The following is a 26,928-nucleotide window of genomic DNA, read 5'->3' as shown; positions in this document are numbered from 1 at the left end:
CTGTGTAGGGGAGTCACTAGGGCCCCATTCATAGGGAATATGTTTAAAAACACGAAAGCTAATGTCAGTACTAGCTTGTTCAGACTGCGGGTGTGAGATCCAGTTCACAGAAGTCCAGCCTCGCCACCGCAGAGCTTCACGACTGTACATCAGGTGCACTGCGTCCCTTTGTTCCTTCTGACGGTGGGGAGATGAACGCGAGGGAATGGCATAGCCGTCAGTCGTCCACCCCGTCCCTAGTTTAACGCTGAATTTGCACAATAGCTTTGGAAAGGCCTGTCACTGTGTCTGTGTTGCCTCTGTCACACTTCGCTGTGGGAGCTGACATTTTGCTGATACTTCATCAGGCTGGACCACCTGCTGAGAACCAGATTGGTAAGGGAAATGCATCTCACCGCAGGGAGGGGTGAGAAATGTATTATTTAAATACAATTTATTTTACAGCAACTTAAAAAAAAGTCGGATCTTCAATCGCTTCGGAGGAGGAAACATTTGGTTGGATCTGACATCTTTGTATTTGCTGATTCTCAAGACGCTGGATTGTTCTAAATGCTTTGAGTCATCTGGCTGTTTTGTTTCGTTTCATATTTCTTTTTTCCTTCTACTCTCAATGCCTCTACTTTTTTTCTTTAATAAAGATATTTTAGAAAGTGTGTAATAAAATGCCAGCCCTGGTTGGGATGACAGTGGTAGAAGCTGTTGGAAAGCAGCTTGTAATGAGAACAAAAGGTCCCTCTAAATTAGAATTCTACATGAGTTCCAGAATAGAAGCCCAAAGAGGTTGTTTACATGTAAGACAATATTTTCTGTTTTGCATTGTTGAATCTTGAATTATTTCAGCCAAATAACTATGTTTTTTTTTAAATGTTCTCATTAATTCTTTAAGGATTTCACAGTGTATTTTTATCTCAGCCATCCAAAGTGCGCCTTGAACTTCTCCAATCCACCTGGACAGCCCCACATCCCTGAAGCCTTTTGTCCTCTTATTTACTATTTTTTTGTTTTAGACTGGTTCAAAACTATTTGCTGATTAATTCGACCACAAAGGTCAAACTGGTTGTTTGTTTAGAAAGCACTCTGAAAAGCAGTGCAGAAGAAAAAGGGAAGGTGGAGAAGTGTGTGGAGAACATAGCGTTGTGAGCCTGTGGTGTGCCGACCTCATGGCTACGGCCTGGAACTGCCAATTGCCAAAGGTCCAGAGATCTTTCAGAGCCATTTGACATCACACTGGTGTTTGCAGTCATCACAGTGGGAGCATTGCAAGCCGCACAGCTCAGGTCTCTAGTATCTCATTCAACCCGTTAATAAACATTTACCAGCTTCCCACAGGTGCAGGACTAGGCCAGTGGCCAGGATGGCTTTCCTGGTGCTTCATCAAACGATGCTCAAAGCATGGGTATATTTGGGATGGGCATCTTCATCCTCACATCTCTCCCCTCTTTCGGTATTGAGGGAACCTAATGTGGTTTACTTCAAAAAACACCTGGCAGAAATTTGAAATGCAATGACCAAATTATTAAGATTTCTAAAGAAGCAAAAGCGAACCATTCAGAGGCAATATTACTAGCTTCTTCTTCTTTTTTTTTTTAAGGTTTGTGCTTTTTTTTTGGTTTTGGTAGTGTACTGGTGGATTAAATTCAACATACATAGCAGGACAAAAAGGTGAAAGAGTCTCAACTACAAGGTACAATCAGTACAGCAAGATTAAAGGGAAAAAGTTTGCTCTCGTTGTGGGAGCCCACGTGTGACTCCCTTTCCATCCGCAGTCCATTCTGCCTTATAAGTCCTTTGAGTTCAAGCTTGCTTACTCTGTTTTTTCCAGTAAACTTGAGAGCTGTGAGAGACTTCTGATGTAGCCCACGAGAAAGAACACTCTATCTAGTAGACGGTATACTGCTGACGACAAACCTCAGGAACCCCAAGACAGAAAGTGAGGCTGCTTCTCAGCAGCAAGCACATGATGGAGAGGAGGCTGCTCAGGGATGGTCTTGTGGTTAGACTCTGACTGACTGTCTGTGCTGTGCTTTGTTCGGCTCTTCTATAGAAGCACGTTCTGAAATAAACTCTGGGCTGTTTTGACTGCTTCAGCATGACCAGACAGACCTCCTGATTCTATGCTGTCTACTGTTTCCTTTTTCTGACTTTCCTTTGGCCTCGAGGATCCCCCATACAGGAACCGGAGCTGACTTTGTAGGAGTGGACTGCTACATCTAATAGAGTTACTAGGCAACCACACGTTGCTTTAAGAATAGAAAATTACCATGCATAGATACTTAGTCAAAGAATGTTTAGAGATGATACCATGTACTGCCATACCTATGATTAAAGGAAAACAAAGTAGTAAACGTAGAAAATCAACAACTGGAGAAAGGAGAAAAACACTCTTTCCTAGTCCTATCCCGTGGATATGGCCACAGCTTCAGCCAGCCAGCCTTGCCTTTCTACCAGTTGTCCCCCACACGAATAGGAACATTTACAATTGCTAGTCATTTTCTATCCATGGTATTCAATGTCAACTCCCCAGATACTATGCATTCATCCAAATCATGAACCCTAACATGGTCAAAGTGGTCACACAACTGTGTTATATAACTGAGTTAATCAACCCCACCCCCAGTAGCCAGTTTGTCTTTGTTTTGTGCTTTGGCTCTGGAAATAGTGGTCTGACAAGCATAAATCTGGGTCAACTTAGGATATTCACTGACAGGCCCGACACAATTATAAACTTCCTTCACTTAGGTAGCTTTATTTTTTTTAACTGATATAAAAAGTACTTTTTTAGTCATCTAAATTTTATTAGCAAATACTTATTGCTCATAACAGTGGTTTTTAGTATCATATTTTCATACATGCCTGTAGCTGCGGATTTATCATTCCAACCTCTACATGCTGTTTAGATATAAAACTTAGAAATAAATAAGCCATACAGCCCCTGCAATACACACAAACACCACACACACACACACACACAGCCCAGCTCATTACACACACATACACACAAACCAACTCATCAACACACACACCACAACTCATCACACACACACACACTCATACACATGCTCACAGCCCAACTCATCACATACACATACATGCACACAACCCAATTTATGACAAACACACACCACAACTCATCACACACACACATGCACACAACCCAACTCATCATCATCCAGAGAATTTTCTTACACTGAAATAAAGTTTTCATAAAGAAAAAAATTTCAAGTATGTGTATTTCTATTTTCCAAACAATGGGGTTTATATAAATAAAACCAGTATCTTTCAAATTGGACATTGGGAGAAAGCTTAACTGGTAAAGAGGACCTCAGTTTGAATCTCCAGAATCCACACCCTAAATATGTCATATACACCATACGACTCAGGCCTAGGGAACACTGTAAAAGAGGGTCTAAATACCAGAATGACTAAGAACTAGAAAGAAGGGTTGTGCAATGGCGTCTAAGCATGACTAGGCCATGACAATGATGAGCTCTCAACAGCGATGGGTACTGGTACTGGGCCCACACTTATCAGGTACATCGAGCAATCAGCTGTCGACGAGGAGGAGATCATAGAACCCTTCTATTTGCTATTGAACCACTGCCAACTAACAGATTCTGAGCGCGGCAAGGCCTAGTGTTCAGTATCCAGGGGTGAGCCTGTTTGCTTAAAAGCATCACCTCAGTTCCCTGGTACCCCTTTATACAAAGAGTCAGGATTGTTTAGTCAAGGGGCTTCACCCCAGCTCCTGGCATAAGCTCCCTCCCCTGGGAGTTGCCTCAGTCCAAACTCAACCTCCAGAGAAAGCCTGCCAAATGGTGAGCCCCTCCCCATGGAGAGTCAAGAAAGCCTGCCAATCGGTGACTCCTCTCGAGTGAAGGCCAAAACCATTCCAACAGGCTATTTAAACTGTCTCCCAGAGAATGAACACGTGGTCTCCCTTTTTCCCTCTTCCCCTCTCTGTGTTTTCCCAGGAGCCATCCAGAAGTGCTGGCAGCCATTAAACATGGGCGTCTTTTAAGTCCATCTGATTTGGTCTGATTGCGGTTATTTACGTCAGTGAAGAGTTTGTTGGTTAAGAAAAATATTAAGGGGGCTGGAGAGATGGCTCAGTGGTTAAGAGCATTGCCTGCTCTTCCAAAGGTCCTGAGTTCAATTCCCGGCAACCACATGGTGGCTCACAACCATCTGTAGTGGGGTCTGGTGCCCTCTTCTGGCTGCAGTCATACACACAGACAGAATATTGTATACATAATAAATAAATATTTAAAAAAATATTTAACAGAGCCTACCGGTCTCTAGTTGAAGTTTCAAATCCACGATCATACAGATGACCTTAGTTAAACTCTGTGGAACGAAAGACAGAAAGTCAAGAATATAAGGAAAAAGTGATGGCACAGAGGGAGGAAGACCAGACGAAAGGAGAAAGAGAGGAATCAGAATGTTTTATCTGTGTATAACATTGTCAAAGAACAGCACTTATCTACAGAAGAAAATGTTTGAACTATGGCTTTTAAGTCAAGCAGAGTGGTAAACATCTATAATGATAATGGTGGTGATAATAGGGGTAGATATTCGGAGAGTCACTCGTCAGCCAACCCGGCTGAAGTGATGGGATATAGACTCTGTGAGAGACCCTGCCTTAGAAAATAACGTGAAGGGTAACATTGCTGACAACCTCCACGTGAAAGTGCACAGGCTCACGAGCGTCCACAGACATATGTTCACACAGTACACCACACAGACAGACACAAGGAAATGATATTTTGGTCTATCCCTGAGAGCCTATAACAGTTTGACAGTTCATTAGTCCAAGTAGCAAAGTTTCACAATTTCATGAGTACCACCTCGAGTATTTACAGAAATGCTGTATGCTTTTTCTTCAAGTGTGAGCCTTTAAAAATACACTCTTGGATAAGTGGGTGTGGAGTGTCTTTGGGAGTTCTCTCTTTTAGGCTCATCCATCTTTTTATTGAGTGGTTATATAATTTGTGTTTGTGTGTCTCAGTGTAAAATCCAACTGCTCTTGAGAGTGATGGAGTATTTTTCTCTGTTTAATTTAATACATAAATTATAATCTAGTTAATAAAATTTAAGTCAGACACTTCATAGGGCCATCACTGAGGCATTTCCTAGAGGCTGAAATCCCAGTGTGAGAGAATTGTTATGCAACTATTAAAAGCAGTATCAGAAAGACTAAAGAGCTTGCCTCTTTCAACAGTTTTTTTTCACCTTCTATTTATATCATCTGGCAAGTGAAAGAGTGTAAACTTTATTACTCTCTGCTTAACAATTACCCCATTAAGGTTGAGTTAGATGAGGGGAAATGCCACTTCACTGTGGAAACAGCAAATAAAAAGCGGCTACCTTTTGAATATGTAAATTCTTACCTTTAAGTCCAACCCCACCTACACCTTTCCCTAAGGCAAACAAGAATGTTAGTATGTTTGACTGTTATTCTGGCAAACTTCATTATTGAAATAATGGTCAACAGTGCTAGGAAGATGGTCTCGAAATAAAATCTCTCTCATTATAACTGAAACTTGCCAGATAAAGACCTTGCCCTGCCCCCCTTTGTGTGGGGGTTATTCTTGGGGACCACAGTGTATTCCCCCAAATAACTAGATGACTGGCCAGCTGCTCAATGCCATCCTCGGGGTGTTCGCTTCCAGTTGCTTGGGGATTTGCATAAAGTCCTAAGCATGAGATGCTAATTCACATCACTATGTCCAATCAGGAAACAGTAGACAGTCAACCCACAGCTGCCCATAGCTTTACAGAGAGAGGCTCGCGGGTCACCGTGCTCCCCTGTGTGCAGAGCAGAACAGAGCAGATAGTACAAGTGGGCTTGGCCCATGACTCCACCAACACCATCACCTGTAGGGAACAAGGGAGGCAGTGGTCCACTGACTTTCTCAAGCAGCTTCAATTTAGTTTATCCTTTTTTTTTTTTTAGCTCTCTTCAGTCTCCTTTATTGTTGCAGAAATGGTAATTCTAGTCTAAATTAGAATTTAGTCTCCTAAATTGCCTTTTGAAAACAACCTCTAAATATGTGACATTGGTCTCCACAGTGGCAGTAACTGTATCTCCTGCCTTGCTGGTCTTTGGCAGTGAAATTTTGCAACTCTTCCAAACAGAGAGTAGAATCCCTTTGTCTACCTCACCAAATCTGGTTCGCCTTGGGATGCATCATAACCAACAGGAAGAGGTAGGAATGGCGCTGGCCGTCTTCTGAGACTAGGTTTTGGTCCACTCTTGTTAATTATTGAGACTTCTTCTTGGAAAGCTATCTGACACTGCTGTGCTGTGGTACTGGGGCAGATCTTGAGGCATGCCACACAGGAACATAGAGGATGGAGAGCAGAGATGCTCAACCAAGTCCAGGCAAATGATGTCTCTTGCTGAAAGAGCTATCTGAGTGACACCAGTGGCCCAGAGTAGGGCAGCCTCGTCAGTCCACAGAACTAACAAAAGCAATACATCATCCTTTATAGTTACCAAATCCTGGGAATGTTTCAACAACAGTTAGTCAACTAGTCTCTAGCAGTCTACTGGGCAGCAGTTCAGGAGACAAAGCCTTTATATAGCTAACAATTTGTTGACTTTATTCTTCGTCCTGTCTGGATTTATTACTTACACACGGCACAGGATTTTCCTGTGTAACCAGGAGCACAATCACAGCTTCCAGACTCTGTTGCAATGACCTCTATTTTCACAGAGTCCACAGGAAAACTGGCATTCTGGTCCCCAGAGGCCATCAGGGCAGGCTTGTAAAATAAAAACGAAAAGAAAGATGGCTCCAGTTTTCACGTTCACTGTCGCCTAAGTGAGATGGCAAATTGTGTGTGTTTGTGTGTGTGTGTGTGGGTGGGTGTTTTCCAAAGAAAAAAGTGTTTGCTAGCCTCTGAAGATTTATAGCTCCTCCAAAAGCATTCCTGAAAGAAATCAACACAATGTTGTGTCTATCCCTTTGGAAACACAGATATAGTAATTGTCGTTTTTCTTTTCTCTTTTTTTTTTTCGCTGAAAGTGTGTGTGTGTGTGTGTGTGTGTGTGTGTGTGTGTGTGTGTGGTTTCAGGCAGTAACAATGAAATCCATTTTGATTTATCTTTGGAGGCACTTGAACAGAACAAGCCTTAGACGGGAGTGTAATTTGTGAAAAAGCATCCCAGAAGAACGCCCCCAAATGCTAGCTGCACATCTTCTTCCTCATCAATGCTTCCTTCTCTAAGCCTAGCCAAGGCAGGGCTCTGCGGTTTGTGTTCTTTATGGCATACAGTGTCTAAGGTGGCTAAGGAGAAACTGCATGTTGTCCTGTTGAATGTCCTTTGAACTACTGACGGAAAAGGACAAGCGGTAGATACTACCGGCACACGGACCCTTAAGAGACAGCGTATGATCCACTGTCTAAAGCCTGCAAGTACAAACCTGGGAGAACTTATCTTATGAACACAGAGAAAACAGTGAAACTTCTTTAAACGCTTGACAGTGGTTGGAAGTTACAGCCCACTTCGCCCATCTGCGATGTGTGAGTTGTGCTGGGCAGAGTCTCGGAATAGCAGAATCAGCACATTTTCTGAGGTGTCATACCAGATCTGCAGCTGTATCCTCATATAATTACATCATATTTAAAAAAAAAAAACATCCAATCGCAACTTCACCCTGTACTAAATAAGGCTTGGAGAGGCGGTGCCTCTGCTGTCGTAGCACTGTGGGCAGCAAAGTTGAAATTACATCCTGCATCTTTCAGTTTGGGGATCTAGTGCGCCTAGCACACTTCTTGATGCTGAGCCATTCAGAGGCTCTCAAGTCGTCTATTGTGCTCTGAGAGACCCACTGTGGTTTTGAATTTTGAGTTTGCCTGTGGTAGAACGATTTGAATCCAGACTTGATTTTCCTGCAATGGCACAGGGGCTGCACAACCTTCCTAAAATAGGCTTATGGGGGGCACTGGACCACTGGGCCCCCCACATTTAAAAATCTGCCTGTAGCTGGGGTTCCAAATACCCACGATACAAACTTTTACCCAGAATACCTAGGCAGCCTTTAAGTGGTTTCTCTCTCCTCTGTCACAGGTTGCTGGAAGAAAGTCACTTTGCTGTTTGGAGAAGTCGCTGCTGATAAGCTAACTGAGGTTACTGCTGATTGTTCAGGGTGCTGCTCCCCAGTACCACTGAAACAATTCTTAAGTGACTATTCACGTGCAGTTCTGCTGCAGGCCTGGAGGTAAGATTCCTAAAGCTGTGTCTGGCCCTGGGAGCATAGGGGCCACCCTAGGGCTTGAGATGCAGAAACCCAACAGGGCCAGTTTTCACCACGCTCGACTCAACAAGTGCTCTCCTTGCCTTAATTTCAGCTGCCAATCATGACGAGCTCATCTACATGCTCCCGTCTTATTCATAATTTCATTTCGTGGTTAGACAAAACTATCAGGATTGGACAAAGCTATCTGATTGAAAAATAATATGTTTTCTAGAGATTATGGTGACCTCTCTATTTTGCTGATTTACATATACTTTCAACTCATTTTCCTTCACAGTGGGGATCTCAGAAGCCGTTCCCAATAAAGTATATTCAGCAGCTGCTTTAAGGAAATGTTGTCAGAATAAATTAAATTTACCCAGGTGTGTGTACATTGTATTATATCCTTGTGCATTGACTTCCAGAACATGCCATCTCAGTAGGGACACGAAGAGAATGCTAACATCAGGCTTAAAATCAGGGCAGAGATTGAGTGACATCAGACCTATTCTTGTGTCATATTAAACACATTTGCTTGAGACTGGACTTCTGTTTCCTCCAGTTCCTTTCTTCGTTACTTAGGTAGTTACAGTGCAGTCACCACAATAGCCCACAGGGCTGGCTCCTAAGCCTAAGAGGTTTCTAGTTGCAGAACAGGATGATGTCCTTCCCTAAACCAGTGCATAAGGCATTCGAAGACAAGTTTCAATCCCCTGCTTCTGTGAGCGGATTCAACACTGCGCTGTCTTCCATCGGAGCCCAGTATCCTCTTCTAGTCACAAAGTATGTAAGGCACCGCCGTTAGTCCTGGTCATTTGGTTTGTTCCAGGTGTGCAGTTCTTATGAAAGAGCAAAGGGCCATGACAATTTTCTTTTCTTAAATAAGAATCCCTAGGGCTTGATGAAAGTATAATATATATACATATGATCCTACATACTATGTGTTGATTTAAGGAAAGATTTACTGACTAGTGGTCACAGGAGTAAGGGAATACCCAAGAAAACAAAGCAGAAAGCCTGTCTATGTGGGATCCAGATTCTGTCAAGAGAATGATCAAGAGAATGATCACCCATATCAAATACAACAGTAACAGGTGAATAAGGTAGAGCAGAAGATGAGAAATACGATAGAGCAGAAAAAAAAAATCCAACGAAAGTGCAAGGCGCATTCTAAGAAGTGTGCATGAAAGACATTCGGTGACAAGCCACCAAACCCCAAAACCATGAGCATCCCAGAGTCTACAAGCCAGGGATGGCTTTCCCGACAGGCCGAAACACCATTTCCCCAATTTTTCACGCAACTGCAACATGTCTACACTTTCTTACGATTGGCATCATAATTCACTGTCTATAGATTGGTCTAAAGTTTATGTGACATCTGTATAGTTAACAAATGACAGTACTGGCATCCATATTTAAATTCTCCATGGTTAAGGAACTGTTAATAAATGTATTTGCATGACTGGTTTTTGTATGAAAGAATATGGTCTTTAATTCTGAAAGAGAGCAGGTCCTTGGTTGATACACCAATGTTGTCTATCTTTAATTGTTTTCAGATATAATTTTAACCAGTGTGATCCTTTTCTCCTTTGCTCAGGCTGAAAACGGGACCGCTAACAGCAGTGGCCAAGAAGACAAGGTTCAATAATTGTATTGCCCCCCCCCCTTCTCAGTTTCCTCACCTGCAACGGGGGATCAATAAAAACATCCCCACCTCCAAGAACACTAGTGTGGATTACCTCATTAATAACACATGCTTTACAAAGACTGATCATTCATTATTAGAGAAGCCCAGAAATCCATCATTGGTTTGTACCTTCCTGGCATCTGTTTCCTTGGTAACCAGATTTGCAGGTGCAACTACCATTTTTGGCACTGCATTCCAGGGTGCTATCCTCCACACACTCACATTCCAAAGAACAGGCAGTGTCATACGTCCCCCTGGGACAACCTGCAAGCCGAGTAAGGCAGGCTGGTCACCTGAAAACCATGCTTTGTTTATTTGAAATTGTTAGTGCACAGGCATGACATTCTTTGGGACCTGATTTATAAGGAGAACAGGGGGATCATCATGACTGCCAAACCAAAAAAAAAAAAAAAAAAAATGAGGCAACAAATGTCTTTCAAATCAGGCAATTCATTTGATTTTTGGCAACTGGACATGAACATTGAAGGCTGAATTACTCAAAAGGCCGCGGTGATGCTGGGAGAGAGATTGCTTCTCAAATGTGCGCTATTGCTGCCTGGACTTAATATTCTCCAAGGACTGCTTTGGCTGCCAGGCCCCTCATCATCCAGCTGTAGCCTGGAGATGATGGACAAGCACTTATGTGAAGGTTGGCCATTGTCCTGACTCCTCCCGATTATATGGCAATCAGAAATAATTTTACATCTCACAGATTACACAAAGCTTCCATTGTGACAGCGATATTATCTTGACCACTTCTGTGGCAAGTGCTGCTTGCCCTGTCTTCTTTGTTCTCCCCAGGCCATTGAGTTTTAGAGATGATGCGATCAGGACTGAAATTCTAACTTGAAAACATCCTGCCCTTGCGTTTAGGACAGCATCCCATAGTTCATGCCTTCTCTCTCTTCCTCTTTCCAACTGCTTCTGCTGAGTTCTTAGAACAGCGCCATTCCCTGTCCTAAACAGATCTCTGACAATTATTTGGTTTCCCGGTTATTAATGTTCAAGAAACTTCTCAAATGAAATCTGTTTTAAGGTTCTCCTGGGATCAAAGTAATTGTTTGGTGTGCCCTTACAGGCTTTGCTGCAGAAAATGCAATGAATTGTGGTGCTTCCCCAGGGGACCGGAAGTGACATTAATGGCGTTCATTCAATGTGGTGGTTATGATGACTCCTAAGGAATCCCACTCTGGTTGCCAGGGAAAGTACAAATATCTTTAAAGGCAGACACTCAACAGAGCCATGTGGATGCTTCAATTATTGGGTCCAGTTCTGGTAACGAGTGATCGTTTTCATGACCACCAAGTTCCATAGACAGCATCAGCCTCACCAAGACTGGAGTCTGCTTCAATCTAGGTTCTTCTGCTTATTCCAGAATACATACTTGGTAATGAGTTTGGATAAAGAAAAAGTGGAAAGGATATCAGTGGGTAAGCCAGTATCTGCTCAGGGTTTGTTAGGCATCGAGATAGAACACCCAGCATTCGAATTTTAAAGCCCTGATTTTCGGGACCTAAAAATGTAACTTTACTTCTGAATACATTAAGGATATAATGTTTTAAGACAAGGTTGTACTGGGATAAATGAGTTTCTAATTCAACACACATAATGAGCTTACAGACTGAGGGGTTTGCCAGAGACCTGCATGTAGTGAAAGCACCAGAGAAGGGCAGTATGATGGTGTAGGAGGTCCTTCTGTATTTGTGCTCCTTTCATTGGTTATTAACGAAACTGCCTTGGCCTAGTTGATAGGGCAGAACTCAGGTAGGCATGGAAGACAGAACAGAATTCTGGGAAGAAGAGCAGAGTCAGGCAGATGCCATGAAGCTCCTGCCTGAGTTTCCCGGTATGCCATTACCTCATGGTGCTATATAGATTATTAGAACTGGATTAAATCAAGATGTGAGAGTTAGCCAATAAGTGGCTAGAAATAATAGGCCAGGCAGTAATTTAATTAATACAATTTCTGTGTGATTATTTCAGGGGCTAAGCTAGCCGGGCGGTGGGACATGGCCCGCCCCTTCTACGACAGTATAACACCATAGAAGGAATTTCCAATGGCAGGAAGAGACCTGAACAGATCCCTCTGTAACATCATCAGATGGACCAGAAAACTACTGACACCTTGAAATTGGGCTCCCAGCTTCCAGAACTCTCAGACAATGGGTTTTTGTTTTGAGATACTCAGTTTGTGGCACTTGGTGTGGTTAGGAAAATAATGCTGTAGGACTTGAGGTCCTTGGGGCTAGTCAAGTGACATTCAAAAGTAAATCCAGAAGAACTAGGATGTGTGCAGTCTTCCTAAAGATTGTGGCATTTAAAATGTTAGTCATCACTACTACCACCTCACCATTACCACCACCAACACTTCTACAGCCACTGCCACCAGCAGTAACCACCCCATCACCACAGTCACCACCATCATCACCATCACTACCACCACCACCACCAGCAGCAGCAGCACTCCCTAAGCCCCCCACCATCACATCTTGTTTTCTGGTATTCTCCTAAGTCTTTACTCTTTACAGTTGGCAAGTGAGCCTGTTATTCAAATCCTAAGCATGCCAATTTTGTTACTGAAAAGTGAGCTTCCCAAACTTTTTGACAAGATGTATTGATTTAAGTTTTGTGCTCAAACATTTGGTATTACATATAAAATATTCAAAGGTTATTATTTCATATTGGATATGTCTTGCTACAGTTCAAGACCAATAACAGAAATGGTACGACCTTTGTTTCCAGCCAGGTTTTCTTCTTTAGGCATGCCTTGGGAGACGAAAGATAGTCTAGAATGTACCCTCTGTACCTCTGCTTTTCAGTTATTGATGGCTCTCTCTATTCTTTCCTTTATTTACCTAAGCCTAATCTTTGCTCATGGCCCGCTATCAATTTACTATGATGCCTTCACTCGATCTCTTATTGGCTTATTCACAATTTACTATCTTTTTCCCAGAGACATTCCTTCTCTTAAGTATGTAAGGCTTATTGATATTAAATTAAAAATAAATTATAAATCATAGAAGGTAATGGTACCTTGATAACAGCAGTGTGAATGGTACTGTCCTCCTTAAATGGTTATGGTAGAATCTTATGCCCCTTGAAGAATGCTATTTGGAGGGTGGGGGATTTTAGGAACACTGTTAGGTAGGGACGAAGGGTGTTTATTGTGAGATTAGTGCTTTAGTAATAAAGTCTGAGAGAATATTTGCTTGTCTTCCCAAAAGGAGGATGCACTGCCGGGAACTATCTAGGAACCAAAAAGTCACCTTTCATAAGGGACCTTATGCAGATTTCCCAGACTGTAGAATTAAATACATATTTTATAATCTATCCATTTTATGGTATTCAGTCATAGCAAGCTAACCAGACCAAGACACCAACATTCATTAGGAGAAATCTTCAGAGGACCGAGTTGCTCAATAGCAAGATGAGGGAAGGACCATAGCAGAAGGAGCAGGAAGAGCTGAGGTTACTTTAGGGAGGGCTGCACTCACTTCTGATTTACAGATTTTAGCTTCAGTGTTGGAGGAAAGCCCTTCAATGTCACTCCATGGAGAAACTGTAGAAGTTACAGCTGAGTTTACAGACTCAGATATTTGGGGCATCGTTTGAAAACTGTGCATGGTCATTGTAACACAGGCAGAAGAGCTGTTCTGAATTTTAATGTTCTAGTGCTTTGTGCTAGACACAGAGGCATGGTCTAGGCCCCTCACAATCAGCACCTTCAACATGACAGTTATTTACTTAATATCCAACAATCCTTGCTTGATAATTAAGAAAATCAGGAGATAGAAAAATTTAAAATTTGAAAATATTTTTTATTCATAAAAATCTAGATTCTGTAATTTAAAGAGCCCAAAGAACATAATAAAATCCTTGCCTCTATGAGTAGATGAACTAGGTTTTGTCTGATCTGTCCCCACACTATTCTAAGCCACTGTGCTTCACCTAGGGACAAATCACAGCTGCTACTTACTGAGATGACAGAATCTTCCATAGCGCCCTAGGTCACATACGCAGGCACCATACACCCTGTGGCAATGGCCGTTGTTGGCACAGTGACATTTTCTTTTGCAGTTCTTCCCAAAGAACCCCTTTGGGCATCCTTCAAGGTATGGAAAAGAAGGAAATATTAGCTCACATTCCGAAATTGCTACAACCTTTGTTTATAAAACACAAATCCTGAGTTTCCACCCCTATCTGAGGAGCTATAGACAGTTGATGGTTTGAGGGAAAGACAGTCACTGTCCTCTGGGGAGTTGGCCAATGGCAAGCGTTCATGTCCCAGCAGATGGCCACATGCACACACAGACAGCACTACATGTATCCTTAGTAAGACATGAACTTGGAGGGAGGACAAGGTGTGGTGCTCTAGGGGGAGCTGGAGTGAGATAGTGGTGGGCAGATGTGCTCAATATACATTGTATAAATGTATGGAACTTTAAAAAATAAATCTTTTGAATAGTACCTGAGAATTTCTTACAATGTATTTTAATCACACTCACACCATCTCTTGCTACTCTTTCAAAATTCAGCCAACTTCCCTTCATAGCCAACTTTGTATCTTCTTTTTCCTTTTCTTTAACACACATCAAGTCTAATTTGGGATGCTCATGGATTCTTGGATGTGGGCTCTTCCACTGGATTGTGGGAGATCTAGTAGGGGCCACACTCTTACAGAAAACTGATTCTCCCGGCAGTTATCAATTGCTAATGGCTCCTCAGCTAGGGGTGGGACTTCATGACCACTTCTTTCCATGCTAGGATTATGTGAGGCTTGAGCTGGCATAGGTCCTGTACATACTGTCTCAATGGCTATGAGTTCATATGTGCCGCTGCCTTGCTGCATCTGGGAGACATTTTCTTTGTAGTCATCCACTTCCCTGGCTTTTAATTATATATGTGTGTATACATATATGTATATGTATGTACATGTGTACACACACATATATAATATTATGTATTATCGTACATCTATTTAGGAAGCCATAGTACCTCAGCAGGTAAACTGAACAGATTCCTGAGAAGTTTCAGTAGATTCTGTCACAGAAGACCAAAAAAGATACTGGGATAGTCATCTACTCAATGGGAAACATTAGGGTTAGGGCTGGGAACCCCACTTTCCTGATTGCTACTCAATTTTATTTTTAATTTCCTGGGTTGCAGTTTAAAATGTCTACCATCTTTTAAATATGTAACTTATATGGATTTTAAAGATTATCAACACTCCCTTTGCATTGAAGAATTTAGTCAAAAGCTCTGAGTTGGTTTGGGGTTGTTCTGTCTTTATTCTCAGACTGTGTTTTCTGAAACAGACTCTCCCAGAAAGGCACTGGTGAACACTCAGACATCTGCAAGGTTTTCCAGGAATGACGATGTGGACACCTTACCCTTTTATCACCTCGTTCCCTTCGATCTCTCATCATATCAGTGATGATTTCCTCTGATGCTTCAGAAGTAGATTGTCTAGTATTGTTTCTCATGCTACCATGTCAAGGAACATGTGTTCAAGCCACACATGTATATCAATGGACTACATGCTAAACAAATCTTTATACTGTAATAATAATATGATGACAATATATACACTTTAACTATGAAATATGTGATTGTATGGGTTAATATAATTGAGAGTCTCTACCAAGATTTGTTCTGTCTGTACTGATGTGGCTGGCATTTATTGTAAGTATAGAGTAACTTACAATAAATAAGAATGAGTTGTGCCTGACCAAGAAGAATACTCCTCAAGAAAGATCAGTACAGCAAGAGAGGCTTGACATCCACTAGAAAGACTAAAGCTTGCCAAGGATGCCACCTGAAGCTTTACATGACAGAAATGGATCTTCAGAGATCTTGGTGGAGCAACAACCACAGAACTAAAACATGCAGAATATTAAGTAGCCAGTGGTTTACCTTCCTAGAAATAGTCAACTGGGCAAAAACTATGATAAAGATTTTTTAAAAAGAGGGGTTTATGGGAACCTAATTGTGGAAGGTTCCAAGTGACTAAGTATACATACATACATACATACAAACATACATACATACACACATACATACATAAAACATACATACATATATAAAGTACATAAAGACAGTGGGCTCCTTAAAAGGTTAAGAGCAGCAGAGAACATGATCACAGGAATTCTTGGGGAACAGCCTGAATACCTGAATAAGTGATGCTGGCCAAAAGATGTCACTGTGTCAGGACTTGGGTCCTGTGCCTGTGAAATGCAGTAGGACATATCTTTGCTCTTTTTTTCTTGCATTCAGTGAGCTAAAAGGAAAAATCTGCTCATACTGTCTTCTAGATAATCATGAAGACACATATTTTTAAGTATATGAGCAAGTTAAAAAGAGAAAACACTCAATGTATTTTATTTTATCATGTGGAAGTTTCAACTCCTAAAAGCTGTCTTCATTTAAAACACAAATGAAATGATATTTGGATAGCATCATATTTAAATTTTTGATAGTTTCTCTTGAGAGATTTATATAAAAAGATGAAACTATCACCATTGGTTATGTTAATGTGATTTTTAAAAGGGGGAAGAGAGGTAAAAGAACAGAAGCAAGCCCAGTTAAACAATTTCATTTTTGAAAATTTTAAGCAAACTCACTGTACTTTGTAATACAAAGCATCCTGGTTTTCCATTGGAAAAAAAATGGCCAGGTCTTGGTGATTTATTAGAGTCCAGGGTTTTTTTTTATAAGACCAACCTTATTGGGAGCCTTTATTAATTTCTGTTTTGTGGGTTAGCAGAATTCGGAACGTTACATTCCACTGAGAATATACAACCTTTCCTTTCTGTCATATATTCAGTTTACAAATGCCACCATTCCCTATCATTCTTTAAAGCAACTATAGTGATAGACAATCGGTATATTTTAGGCTGCTTTTTTGAGAAGAACTCACCTAAAGGAACTGACTGGTTCACACTAGTTGTTAGGGTGTTGCTTTCATTGCAAAGAATGCCAGTCCAGCCTTCGGGGCAGAAGCACCCAGTCTTTCCTTGTTGGCATTTACCTCCATTCAGGCAGTCGTCACAGCTCAAGCTGCAGTCCAGGCCAAAGGTGCCATCTAAACAGACTGTCATGGGAAAGCAGCTTAGTTGACTCCTAGCTATACTTGTAACCAAAAATAAAGTAAAATACTTAAATCCTCAAAGGTAGTCACATCAGATATCTTTCCCAAAGAAATCCAGAAAAGGACCTTTGCAAAGAGATAGCCTGAACACAGACCAGATTTTATTTTGGCAAGTTATCATATTAGATTATTGTTCCTTTTTAAAAGGGCTATGGGGAAGAAACAAACCAGGTCTATGACTGATTCTAGGGCACAGAAGGGACAGAGAGTTCAGGCTTGTTATGCTTCCCTTTCTAGACTTTTCTATGCATATGTTATTGAAACTTACTATCATGTGTAAGGATGCACACATCTCAAATCTACCCACCAGCAGCCCACACTCTCAGATCAGGGTACAACGTATTTACCTCTTACCTAAAATGTCAATGCTATTAGGGCTCATAAATAAAATACTACCATAGTCTCTGACACCACACATGTTTTTCTGAACGTTTTATAAACAAAATTGTACAGTAAGTGCTTTTGCAGTCAGGTTTCCTCTGTCAGTACAACGCCTGTGACATTCCTCCCCGCTCTGTGTATAATGTTCTGTTCCTTACTGAGAGGCAATCTGTGCACATTTTCCTTCTCTTCTTGATGGAGATTGTCCTGATATGAGTACGTTCAGAGGTATTCTTTTATGTGTTGTTTAGGCATGGGCTCATGTTTCGTCCTCATCTTGGTGTGGGGGGATGGGTGGATGTGGGGCCTTGCTACTCTGGGCGGTGCTGGTTTCCACTTTGCACATTCTCATCACAGCTGTGCTTCTGAGCACTGCACCTGCCTTGCTTTCTTGACAGCTGTCTGTGGGACTGCATGGCCCATCTCATGACTGGCTAATGATCGAAGGAAAGACAGAAGAGGTGTAACTGGAACTCTCTCTTTTCAAACCTTGGTCAAATGATTTCATTTTGCCTACATGTGCTGTTTGCAACTACATTTACTTTGATATCGAGTAGCCAAAACACCAGAAATTTAATAAGGGAACATTTAGATAGTTCACCTTTATGCAGAAGCATTGATAGTCTTATAAATGAACTATAATACAAATGTTTTACTGCCAGTTTCTATTTTATATTTATTTGTTTGTTTTTTATTAGGCGCATGTGCATATATGTGTACAAATGGCACTGCACATGTGGTGAGGTCAGGGCACAGCTGTTGGCAGGGGGTCACGTTTCTGCTATGTGGGTCCCAGATGTTGAACTCAGAAGGATGTTCATGGTAGCAAGCATTTGCTCACTGAGCCATCAACATACTCCTTCACCTCGTACTAATTTCCACAAGTACTTTCATATCTTCTCTTTATTGTATAAAAATGGAAATCAAGAGATGATAAATTTATAGGAAGTTCTGCAAAAGCAAAGGTTTTGGACCCATTTTTCTACTCAATCTCCCATCTCAACATCTGATGACCTTAACTATTGATAATGAAATTGCTTGGGTACTGTGTCTGAGTTATCTGATGATGAGGAGCCATAAACAATGAAACCATCCTTTACTCACCCACTCTGTGCAAGGCTGTCAGACCCTGGAACTCTTCTTCTGCTTCCTGATCTTCTTCATCATCTTCATCTTCGTACGAAGCAGCCAGAGAAGGAGCGAGGTAAGGGAATGGCCGAGGTGAGTTTTCAACCAGAAGTCCTGGAAACCTCAGGATGTCTAGTACCTCTTCTTCCTCCTCTAATTGCTCATCATCTAGAGCTCAGACCAGAGAAGAAGACACTGGTTTTCAACACTGAGGCTAGAAGGAGGAAAAAGCGACCAAACATTGACAAATAGCGAGACGGCTACGCAGGGATGAGTGATGGGCAAAGAGCTCTGAGCAGGCTTTTCAAAGACCCATTGTATCAGCAGCCAGATGCTGCTGGCATGGGGTTGAATGACAGTAGACAGAGTGCAAGGGCAATAAAATAAGGCTAGAAAGAAAGAGGAGTGGGAGGAAAAGAAAAAGAATGAAGGGAGTCAGGAAGGAGGGACGGAATGAGAGGGAAAGAGAAGGAAGGAAGGAAGGAAAGAAAGAATGAAGAAGGGAAAGCGAGGGAGAGAAGGGTAGAAGGAAGAGAGAGAGACAGAGACCTGAAGGAGGGAGACAGGGTTCTGAAGTTTTCTTCTCCTGCACTCTGAAGAGCAGGAAGTGGAAGGAATTTACGAAAGACTCAGAAAATCCCTTGACTACTGACAGAGACAGGTCCTTCCATCACTTCCGATTCTGTATCCGTCTTCACAGGCGCAGTCATATGTCCCCACGGAGTTGATGCACAGCTGGTCACAGTCCACACTGACATCCAGGCACTCGTCTACATCTAGGGAGAGTAGAGTTAACCAGCACCTGCCCTTTTGTGGTATTATGTGCCCTTTATTAACTAGCAGAGGCATCCTGCCACACAGAAAGCAAGTACAGTCCCTCTGTATCGCACATACCTACCTAGTGACTTGCTTTCGTTCATTTGCAAGTTTACCGAAGACTGGCCACAAAAACGAATGTTTTCTGAGCTTTCTTTGTGTAGCTTGGATGAAGAACATAAAACTTAAATTCGATGGTTCCAAGCTGTGCCTTATTCTGCAAAAATGTACTAATTTCTCAGCTCAAGTATGTGAGTGAACATTTTTGCATAATTCCACGCAGGGTCCACGGAGAACTTTTGACACAGAAGAATACTAACTAGTGTGTCCTCGTGTAGTGATCAGATTTATAACTGAATCTGAGTTCATAGCCAATCCGTGTGTTAGATACACGGAGAGTCCCAGAGTGAAGCCACACTTCAACTATACCTCAGACGGTGCACACCTTACCCTATGGGTATGCGCAAGTGTGCGCCTTCATGTCATACAATCAGATCTTGGCTCACTCCTCTTCGGAGCAGATGGTGCATAAAATGCAGCTTTTGTTGGCTCTGTTAATTGGATGGAAATGATGAATCTGCTCCACTGTATTTAGATATATAGATAGCACAGTGTTTTTCTCCGATCTACACTGAAGGGCTGGCTGAGTGGTTTAAAGCCTGGATACCATCAGAATTCAAGATTTGTCTCTTTAAGCAATGAAACTCCACGTTCTTTGTGACATTAATGTTATATATTTGACTTGATGCTGGAATAGATCGTAATGCTATGAACTGTGGATAGATTTAATGAAAACACATTTTTAATAATAATAATTGCAAAATTAAAAAATCAATAATGTATTTAAGGTAATTTTTGTTTTTAATTAACTCTATATAAACATAGAGAGCAATTGATTATACTATAGCACGCTTATACACACATAACATTCCGTTTCAATCTCATTCTTACCTTCCCCCATTGCCTACTCTCTTTGTCCTTACTTTTAACCCCTTCCTCCCCTATTGCTGCCCTTTGGCTTTAATGTCACTTGTATCCTATCACACTCTCTAGCCCCTCCCACCTATCATTTCCCCCTTCTCCTATAGCTGCCCTTCGACTTTTATGTCACTGGAATTCCATTACAACCTCTAATGCCTCCCACCTATCTTCTCGCTCTTCCCACTTTCTGTCTACTTTCTACTTTCAAGGCACAAACAGATTTAAGTTTAGATTATGCATATGAAAAAAACATGTGGTAATTGTCATTCTGGATCTGGTTTATTTCACTTAATTATAAATGACCCCTATTTGTATACATTTTTCAAAAATGATTTGATTTCATCTTTCTGGGGATGGATAAAATTCTGTTCGATACATGTTCCACATTTTCTGCATTTATTCTTCTGCTGATTGCCATGTAGGCTGGTTCTGTGCCTTGGTTATGATGAGCAGGGCAGCAGTAATTATGGATGTGAAGCATCATATGGAACAGTGACCTCACTCTTCCATCCTATACAGAATGGTGGAGCCCCGTTATATGGTAGTTCTAGTTCTTGAGTTTTGAGAGTCTTTCTTCATGACTCCTAAGAGGGCCATGCAAGTTTGCCTTCTCTGCAACAGTGCATGAGATTTCTTCTTTTCCCATGTCCTCTCTGCTGTTTTTAATAACAGCCACATGGCTTAGATGAGGTGGAAGTTAAAAGTAGTTTCAATGTGCATTTCCTTGGCAGCTAAGCATGTTGAATTTTTTTCAAATATTTATGCCATTTTTATTCGTTGTTTTGAGCACTAATAAACTATTATGCTCATTGATAAATTTAGCAATGGATATATTAGGGGTTTTTTAGTTTTTAAATTTTGCAGCTCTTTCTATATTGTAGCTATTAATCCACTCTGTAACGTTGGATGACAAAAATAATTTTTCTGCTCTTTAGATTGTCTCTTCATTCTGGTGATTGTTTCCTTTGCTGTGTAGAAGCATTTTTAGGTTCTTGATATCTAACTTATAAATTTTTGGGATTTTTCTCTTGGTACTGGAATCCACTGAAGAAAGTTCTTTCTTATGCCACTATCTCAAAGTGTTTTTTTCCATAATTTTTTTCTAGCAGATCAAAGCTTCATGTGCCTCACTAAGATCTCTGGTTCATTTTGTAGCAATATTTGTAAAGGCAGAGAAATACGGATTAACTTTCTTTATTCTACAGGTGGATATCCAATTTTCACTGCATTTGTTGAAGAACCCCTCCCCCAACTCCTGTAACCTCAGTGTTGGTTGGTACAGATGGATGTGTCCTGGGAGCTCACTTGCCAATCTATCTAACAGAAAAGCTGAGCTCCAGGTCCAGCAAAAGACTCTGTCTCAAAATTAGATTAGAGAAGCACTTGAGAAAGACACCAACATCAATCTCTAGTCTCCACATGTATCCACATGAGTGGCTGCATCCACATAGTTACACACACACACACACACATACATACACACACGAGAGAGAGAGAGAGAGAGAGAGAGAGAGAGAGAGAGAGAGAGAGAGAGAGGGAGAGNAGGGAGAGGGAGAGGGAGAGGGAGAGGGAGAGGGAGAGGGAGAGGGAGAGGGCGAGAGAGAGAGAGAGAGAGAGAGAGAGAGAGAGGGAGGGAGAGAGAGTGCAATACTCACTCTCCAGACTCCAGATCTTTATATGATTTCTGAAGGAAGACACTATTAATTAGGAAAGCAAAAGAATGAATAAATTTCCTACAACGAAGAGATGACTAAAAGATAGCTAAGAAGAAATCTCTCATATCCAATACTAACCAGAAAACCTCTAATGGTAATAGAGGAGGGAAAAAAGGAATAAACAGTAATCCAGTAGATCCATGAGATAGCAGGAATTTACCATCACATCCACAGCCATCCGAACTGATCCGAAAGCCTTCCTGACAGCCGCATTCGTAGCCTCCTGAATAGTTGATGCAGAGCTGGGCACAGCAGGAGTCTCCACCTTCACATTCATCAACGTCTGAAGGGCAGAGGACATTTGCGTTATCCCAGGAGGCAGAATCCAACAAAACTGAAGAAGCTTTGAGAGGCCTCATTTCTGAATTAAACCTGATTAACCATTTCTCACTTCTCAGGCCATGTAGTAGAGACATTGAAGAAATGATCCCATAAAAATATGATACCACTTTTGGTTTATGTTTCTGGTATGTTCCTTGCATGTCTGTTATTTAAAGGACTATAAGTCATCTTTAAATGCATTTATAATTATAGGAATAGAGTTCTCTGCTACTTTTTCCAGTTTAAAAAGCAATATGACTGAATAAATAGAACTTGAGGAACAAAAAGGCAGAATTAAGGATGAAGATCCAAAGAATTCCACTTAGTAACTAACGTTTGACAGCCGCAGAAAGCACAGCTACAGACTTTGTAATGTGCCTGTTCTTTAAGACTGTAGATCAAGAGTGTTCCCAAGTAAACATTCCCCTTGCGCTCAACGAGGGAGAGGAGGGGGAACTGAATGTCTGTGAGATGGAAGCAGGCACCCTTACTTCACATTCACATACTGTGTATTAAATTCAGGAGTATTCCAGAGTATTCCCTTAAAGGTGCTGATGCTGCATCGCGTGGGATGAGTGAGGTCCGCGTGCAGGGGTTTGCTACAGCTGTGAAGTCATTCCCCTGTCAGATGAGCAGCTGTTTAGATAGCATTATCATCGAGAACTCTACAATCGTGAGTGCTTGTTCTTAAGACACGGCTGGCCTGGGGACAACCAAAAAGCTCCAGTAGTTGTCAGGAAACCCTGCAGCCCAACAGCGATCTGCTCGGCCCAAGCTTTACAGGGTCACTCTGGGCAGAAGAGTGAAAGGCTGCTGTAGACACTCGCTCTTTTCCTGTGCTCTGGGCTGTCAGGGATTGCATAAGGAAGGCACTGGCTTTCAGCCCCTGGCTCAGTTCTAGCCTGCCTGCTGAGCTGTTAGGTTGGGTGGCTGTCACTGCTGAGCATACAGAATCCTATTGCTCCAGGATTACGTGAGCGACCACTGGTACAGAGAGGTCAGTGTCTCAATTAACCCGGGAGAGTCAGTAGAGGCAGAGAAATGAAGACAAGAGACCGGAAGGAAGGAAAGGAAATGCAAGCAGTCGGTCAAGGTGAGGGGTCACTATCTAAATGAAGGTCATCTGGCACATCTGGCACAATGCGTTCTTTTTCTAGCAAAATGTCACCAGGAGCTCCACTCAGAAGACGGCAGATAGACTGCAGATATTAGCTTTCATCATATTAAGCCTTCCCCTGCTCTTTAGATTAAACAAGGTGAACATAGAAGTTAAAAAAACAAAAGATAAAGTATTTTTTGCTTCATTTAAAACGTTACTCTTTGTGATTTTTTTAAAAAAATTTAGATATTTTTGTTTTCTTTTAAAAAGCCTTCTTGCAAACAGAACCTCTGAACATACAGGTCTCAACTAGCAAGGGACTGGCTATGTCACAGAATCTGAAAATTTCCCTTGTTCTGATTGTTATTATGTGTTAATTTCTGATTATTTTGCCATTTCCATTCTCCAGGGAAATTTTTTACCTTGCACACTGATTTCAGCTCAAAATCTCAACAGAAACTTACCTTTTCTACGGTAGAATTCATGTGGGGGTGAAGAGGTGCACATGTATGTCATGTGTGTGTGAGTATACATACATGCCCTGTGTGTATGTGGGTGCACATGAAACATGGGGTCATAGGAGGTATACACATGCATGTCATATGGGTGAGGGTCCACATGAATGTCAAGTGAGGGATGTACATGTGTCATTGCTAAAGTCATGTAGGAACTCAAATGCATGTCACGTGTGTGAGTAAACATGTATGTCATGTATGTGAGTGTGCATGCACGACATGTGGGGAGTGTAAATGCATATCATGTGTGGGAGTGCACATGTATGTCATGTGTGGGAGTGCACATGCATGTCATGTGGGAGATTGTACATGCATGTCATGTGGGGGAGTGTACATGCATGTCATGTAGGGGAGTGCACATGCATGTCTTGTGGGGGAGTGTACATGCATGTCATGTGGGAGAGTGTGCATGCATGTCTTGTGGGGTGTGCACATGCACCATTGGTCAAGTCATAGGGAAGATACACATGCATGGTATGTGGGGGGCACACATACCTGTGGTGTGTGTATGGAAGTGCACATGTATCATGCGTCTTCCTCAATGCTCTCTCCACTTCATGTTTTGAGAAAGGGTCTATGTCACTGCATCAACTGGCTAGCAAAACAAGAGATTCCTCTGTCTCCCCCAAGGAGTCCTGGGATTACAGGCCCAGGCTTTTATGTGGGTGCTGGACCAGAATTCGTGTTTTCATATGTACAGAGCGAGGAGTTCACAGACTTAGTTCTAACACTGTCACTTCAACCTTAATACCAGCGCTTTTGTACATTTCTTTATTTCTTTTCATAGCCTTGATGGAACTGTTGATCGTCTGAGTTCCTGTTTTGTTCAGACTTTAAGGCTTTTGGCTGCTGTTCAGGCTGCAACACTGCTGCAGAGACGTAATGTACCTCTCACCTGAACAGGAAAAGCCAGCCCCAGACTGCTGCAGAGACATAACGCAACTCTGACTTGAAGAGGGAAAGCCAGGCCTCAAAACGGGAAGATTCATGTACTGAGGTGAAATTCTGAACCACTCAGTTCTGAAAAGCATCAGTGTGAAAAGCCCCATCCTCTGTCCACAGCCACTGAAGGAAAGTTGCCAGTACTTCCCAGTATCTAGCCATTTGGATAGCTTGGCAAACCTCACTGTGATCCGACAACGGTCCCTCCGGTAACCCTTTACCCCTTTCTCTAGGTTCAGCACTGGACTTCTGCACTTTGGCAAGGCTGACCATTGGTGTGCTAGCTGTACTTGGACCACTTTTATCTTTTCTTCTATGTCTCCATCTTTAGAAAATACCTCATATGATAGAACTCGTGGCTGGTTTAACAGAGCAACAGGCAGCAAGAAGGGTGGGGTGACCTCATGGTCTAAAGAAGCCATTGCTTTTGTCTTGGTGAATATATGATCTTCAGAAATAGGCATTTTTATCATTGAAAAAATAAAGGAAAATAAACTATAAGCAGTGTAACATTGCCTTGTTGACTGCTGAAATCTCATAAATACGCAGTTTCCTGCATTTTGACCCTAGCAGATGCTATATTTTTCTAGCTGTAAATAAGTTTCCTGAATTGTACTTTTCAAAGACTAAAGACATCAAGGTTTAAAAGAATATAAGAAGAAATACATTAATTAAAATATAAAGAAAAGATGTAACTTATCAGTTTTCTTTATTTAGTGCTCATAAAAAAACAAAATGAGAAGGGAAAAAGAAAGGAAAGAAGGAAGGAAGGAGAGAGGGAGGAAGAGAACCATTCATTTCTTTCATAAATTTAAATATTAATGAGACGGAAAATATGGCACAGTTTACATTGCAAGAGACTCAAGGAAAACGATTGGTTCTGATTCGTTGGGCTCCGTCAACTCATAGCGGTGTAAAAAGCACTCTTGGATCAAGAAACATATGCAATGGGTTTGTTTAGGCTTAAATAGTCTTGCGAGACCAGAGTACTGTAAATTCCATGATAGTGTTCTCTCATAGCGCCCAAGTACAAAACCAAATAACCCAACCCAGTGCTTTCGCCGCTGCCTCTGCATTCGTGCTCTAAAGAGTCAGAATAGCGTGCAGTGAAAGTGAGGCTCTCTAGCATTCTTTCTATCGCTATAAAGAGTGAAAACACATGCCTCCATTAAGAAAACAAGCAAATGCAGCGCTTCCATTTTAGAACGAAGACATCACTATCTGGGGGCTTGGCAGATTCAGAAGCGGAACCCAACAGTGCTGCTTCACACTGGATTCCTCCCTTGCCTCTTAGCGGAGAAACACTGGGAGGCCTCCATTCGGCATTTCTCTAGGAGGGAAGGCTGGGTTGGGATTATTCTTCTCATTGTTGCAAGTGATCTAAACAATAATCATTATTCATAATAAATGAATGAAACTAATGATGCAACCTCTGGTAATATGTTGTTAAAGCCACCCACTAAAAATGGGTTTGGGGGCTGGAGAGATGGCTCAGTGGTTAAGAAGATGAATTGCCCTCACAGTGGCCCCAAGTTATCTTCCCAGCACCCATACCAGGCAGCTTATAATCACTAAAAACACTGGGTCCAGGGGATCTGAATCCCTTTTCTGGACTTACTGACTTGTTGCACTCACATGCACACATACCCGTGCACAAACACACAGACGCACATGATTAAAGAAACGGGCTTGACCTGGGATGTCCAAAGAATGATTGTCTTTTAAATTTTTCTTTTGGTAAAAGCTTCTATAGCATAATTGGACATTCATCTAATTCATTACCATACTGAAAAGCAAGGAGCATGATTTCATTTCTGCTTGAGGTAGGAAGACTTGGAACTGACAGCTGTATCTATTCTGAGCATACAAATCTGGTAGATTTGAGAGACCTTAGAATATTTTCCTGAAACAAAAGAGTAAGTTTTAGTCACATACAGTTACTAGCCCATATATATA

The 26,928-nt window shown here is 41.7% G+C and overlaps 1 protein-coding gene and 1 long non-coding RNA gene across 2 annotated transcripts in view; one reads left to right on the top strand and one right to left on the bottom strand.

Moving 5' to 3' along the window:
• The window catches only part of LOC126499316 (uncharacterized), a 30,964-nt gene extending 21,010 nt beyond the window's left edge, over positions 1-9,954 (top strand). Inside the window, exons 2-5 of the long non-coding RNA XR_007591053.1 lie at positions 6,070-6,206; positions 8,075-8,225; positions 8,539-8,623; positions 9,838-9,954. This is a non-coding gene — a long non-coding RNA (uncharacterized lncRNA). The remainder of the gene's footprint in view (positions 1-6,069; positions 6,207-8,074; positions 8,226-8,538; positions 8,624-9,837) is intronic.
• The window catches only part of LOC126499314 (EGF-like and EMI domain-containing protein 1), a 629,335-nt gene that overhangs the window by 55,109 nt on the left and 547,298 nt on the right, over positions 1-26,928 (bottom strand). The window contains exons 10-14 of the mRNA XM_050138486.1: positions 22,256-22,378; positions 19,237-19,359; positions 18,560-18,751; positions 16,844-17,017; positions 13,904-14,032 (exon numbers count right to left, since the gene is read on the bottom strand). Of these exons, the coding sequence (XP_049994443.1) occupies positions 13,904-14,032; positions 16,844-17,017; positions 18,560-18,751; positions 19,237-19,359; positions 22,256-22,378 (741 nt within the window). The remainder of the gene's footprint in view (positions 1-13,903; positions 14,033-16,843; positions 17,018-18,559; positions 18,752-19,236; positions 19,360-22,255; positions 22,379-26,928) is intronic.

Source organism: Alexandromys fortis, unplaced genomic scaffold (assembly GCF_014885135.2).
Source record: "Alexandromys fortis isolate MF-2015 unplaced genomic scaffold, M_Fortis_MF-2015_v1.1 scaffold_15, whole genome shotgun sequence".
Lineage (NCBI taxonomy): Eukaryota > Metazoa > Chordata > Mammalia > Rodentia > Cricetidae > Alexandromys > Alexandromys fortis.
This window is presented reverse-complemented; position numbering and strand designations above follow the sequence as displayed.